The sequence below is a fragment of the Papaver somniferum genome, unplaced genomic scaffold, assembly GCF_003573695.1.
Source record: "Papaver somniferum cultivar HN1 unplaced genomic scaffold, ASM357369v1 unplaced-scaffold_150, whole genome shotgun sequence".
NCBI lineage: Eukaryota > Viridiplantae > Streptophyta > Magnoliopsida > Ranunculales > Papaveraceae > Papaver > Papaver somniferum.
This window is the reverse complement of record NW_020624377.1, coordinates 2,304,760-2,308,437: the sequence shown is the minus strand read 5'-3', so window position 1 is coordinate 2,308,437 and position 3,678 is coordinate 2,304,760. Positions and strand designations below refer to the sequence as shown.

General features: G+C 36.1%; 1 protein-coding gene across 1 annotated transcript; it reads left to right on the top strand.

The window, feature by feature from the left end:
• LOC113335915 lies at positions 1-1,503 on the top strand. The gene is made up of 5 exons (XM_026581928.1): positions 1-171; positions 255-462; positions 546-897; positions 985-1,079; positions 1,166-1,503. Exons 1-5 carry the CDS (start codon positions 1-3, stop codon positions 1,501-1,503), a joined length of 1,164 nt encoding a protein of 387 aa, XP_026437713.1.
• Positions 1,504-3,678: the final 2,175 nt, after the last annotated feature.

The following is a 3,678-nucleotide window of genomic DNA, read 5'->3' as shown; positions in this document are numbered from 1 at the left end:
ATGTCCGACCTTTTTAATGGAGATGCATTTGCTGCTCTTGGGGATGATAAATTGGTTCGTGCTTTTCAAATGATCTCAGAAATCTGTTCTAGTTCTGATTATGAAAATCCATCTCTTCGTGGAGCTGCCTTTGCGATAAATCCAGATCTCCAGTTTGTATTAAGTGGTTTGGTAATATTTCGCAACACCTTTCTTTTACTTTTTCTTTAGCATGTCTTTCTTTTATCTGAAATATTTCTTTTGTATTTTCGCAGAGTACTCGAATTTATTATGCTATTTCTTTGGATAATGAGAGAAAAATTCGCAAACTGAAGAGTGACATTGCTAAATTGAAGCATGAAAATACCCAACTAGTAAATGAAAATGTTGAGCTTTCAAGAGAGAATACCAAACTTAAAAATGATAACTCAACTAGCTCTGAGATGATTCGCAAAGCTCGAGAAAAGAATAATGAACTACTTGGTATGTAGTTTTTCTTTTTTATTCCTTCATCCTCCTTTATTTTATGTAATAATTCGCACTTCTTATTTTAATATTTTTCGCAGACTTATATAATCTATCAGATGAAGCTGCTAATCTACCCGATGCTGAAATTCTTTTAGAACACCTTAATACTTCCTTGACTAATTTTCCTTATCAAGAAATTGAAAACCTTAGTTTCAAAGAGTTAAGAAAAAAATATGCTTCTCTTAGGCGAAACCATAGACAAGCATTATCTTCCTTTAAAGTCTTTAAGCAACGTCTTCATGAGAGTAGAGAAATAATCAAAGTGTTGGAAGTAAAGAAGAATAAGCTTATTGATGAGAAAGATGAAATTGCTCTTAAGGATGCGAAGGCATTAGAAAAATTCCAAGAAACTCTTATTGAAGCTAAGTTAGAACGTGATTCAATTTTGAAGTAGAGAGACACTCTTGTTGAGGAAAGGAATTTAATTCGCTCTCGTCTTCTTATAGAAAGCGAATCTGAATTTATTTGGGTTGCTAGAGTTCTGAATGATGCTAGAAACAATCTAGGTGTAAATGTGAGCCTTCAAACTGAGCATTCCGAGTTGCTCGCGGACATTATTTCCAATTATGAAGGTCATTTGTTGTCCTTTGATTCTTGTTCATATTTTGTATAGATGATTCTTTCTATTATCTCATTCTCGCTTAATTGTACTTTGTAGTTAAAAAGAAAGAGTACGAGAAGAAGGTCAATGATCTTGAAATTCGCTTAGCCGCCATAGAGAAAGAATTGTCTACCCGCAACTTCAAATATCAGCAGATGAAGGAAAATTGGTTTAACTTAGTTCAGAACAACAGTAATGGCGCTAATCGCTCACGGGAAGCATCTGTTAAGAGGGTCTGCGCAGAAAATGGTATCCCTTTGTCAAAATACAACTTTCCAGCAATTCTTGAGAATGTTCCCATTCCTGATATTCAAGTTACTGATGGAGAGGAAGATTCTGAAGAAGAGACTAATGAATCCGAAGCTGAGCGAGATGAGGATGAAGCTAATGAATGAGCGAATTTAAGCACTTCTTTGTCTTTTATTGTATCTTCTTGTAAATATGTATCTTTATTCTGTTAATGAATTGTCATCCATCCTCGTGATTCTCTTAAATGTTGGGCTATCAAATAGCGCAAATAATATTTCCTCAACATTCCCATTCTTGCCTCTTGTTATTTGTCAATTTCTGATAGACCAAGTATTAAATTTGATGTTCTTGTGCGAACTCGCTATGCGAACATATTTATAACTTGTAGTATTTTCATTTAATATCTTTGAGGTCTTAATATTGCCTTCCTATGTAAAGGTCTTACTTTCTGTTGCCTCTTGTTTCTGCACGATGAGATCGCAGATGGTATTTGCATGTTAGTATATTGACCCATTGATCTCATCTTATCTTTTTGGTTCGTATTATTCCCTCTTCAGGTTGGTGTCATAAATATCACAAGTCTTAATACTTGTACAAGTTAAAAGTCTCGTATAAGTTAAAAGTCTTGTGATATTTATGAATTTTGACACAATTCAGCTCCCTAATGGAGGGTGCCGTCCTTATCTTCCCCCTAGTTGTCCCTTTAAGGAAGCTTACCTCTATCGGGTTAACATTATGGCGCTTCCCATCCGGTCTTTCCAACAACTAGTTGTTTTCGCAATCTTGTAACTGTAAAGCTACAAGATCGCACCCTAATTGGAGTATCTTCGGACCGAGTGCATCATAGTCAGGACTTGTCAAGAGTGGCAAGGTACGCTCCAGACGCCCCTGGCACTCTTGACTCAAACGTGTACCTCGGCTCCCTGATCGAGTTTATGCACTCCTTGGGAGAGCCTTTCTCACCTTAGGCTCTCAATCCAAGATTATCATCTTGGACTGAAAATTTAAGGTATCTCTCCCGTATGGTCTTTATCGTTTATTCTCACCCCAAATCTCCATAACTCAAGTTCCGGGGTCGGTATAGCCTTCCCTTGAGTCATGCCTTCTAGTTTCTCTAACTTGTGACGTGTGATAGGTCTTACTATTTTTCCTCTTGCATATAAGCGAACTAAGATGCACGTCACAGTTAGATTCCTAGCCAATCTGATAATAAATATCATTTCTATTTCCTTTTATAAAGGTTTTACTGTATAAATTTATTCTTTTCTTACTATGATATTATTATATCAAACTGAAATTTGTTATTCCAATATTTCTTGTTGAGTTGATACAACTCTAGTACATTGATACTATATGAAATACTCTCTCAAAGAAATCACATGTAACACGTAAACTACTAATTTGTCTCGTACATCATTTGAATTTCCTTAAGTTCGCAGATATTGTTCAAAACATCTCTTCGCATAGCCATTTTAATGTGGTTGTATCCTTCATTTTTGTCTTCAAGGCTCCACTTTCGCCCCTGCGTCTCTTGCTCTTCCACATGAATTGTATTTCTAATTTGATTCATGGTATTATTCACAGAAGACCCTGCTCCATTATGATGCTCCTTTGTTTTTTCAACTTCGTATATTGCGTCAACCATTAACGTTTCTGCTATTTGATTGACAACTTCATTCTTCTTCCAATTTCTTCTCTTAAATTCCCTTTCTTCGCTCCGGTTAACATCAATTGCCTGGAAACTCTTGCTTTCGACTGTATCTCCTCTAATGATGCCAATACCCTGAGGGAGAGGAAACTTAATGCATTGATGAAATGTCGATGCGACAGCGAGAATACTGTGCAGCCATGGTCTCCCAATTAGAGCACTTTAAGGAGAATCAACATCTACAAAAAAAAATACAATATCCGTAGGCAAATTCTGAAGTGGGATTCGCATAGTTACTTCTCCCTTCGGTTTATACACAGAGCCATTAAATACATAGATTTTGTAAGTCGAAGGGATCAACTCATCATCTCTTCCACCCATTGTTTTGTATGTATGATAAAATAGAATATCGACTGAGCTTCCTGGATCTATTAGGATCCTTTTAATCGCCAAGTGTTCTTCTCATTTTCATTTTCATCTTCTTGCAATGGTTTTGGATTAATTCCCAATCGTACCACCAAAGGAAATTCATGTGATTCTCCACCACCTGGTGTTTCATCTGCACTAAATGAGATTTTTTGTTTCTTCCATTCTTCTAAAGGCGACTTCTTAACATGATTAATAACTTCCATCCCTTCAGCATCTCTCACATATACTCTACTTAAGACATTAT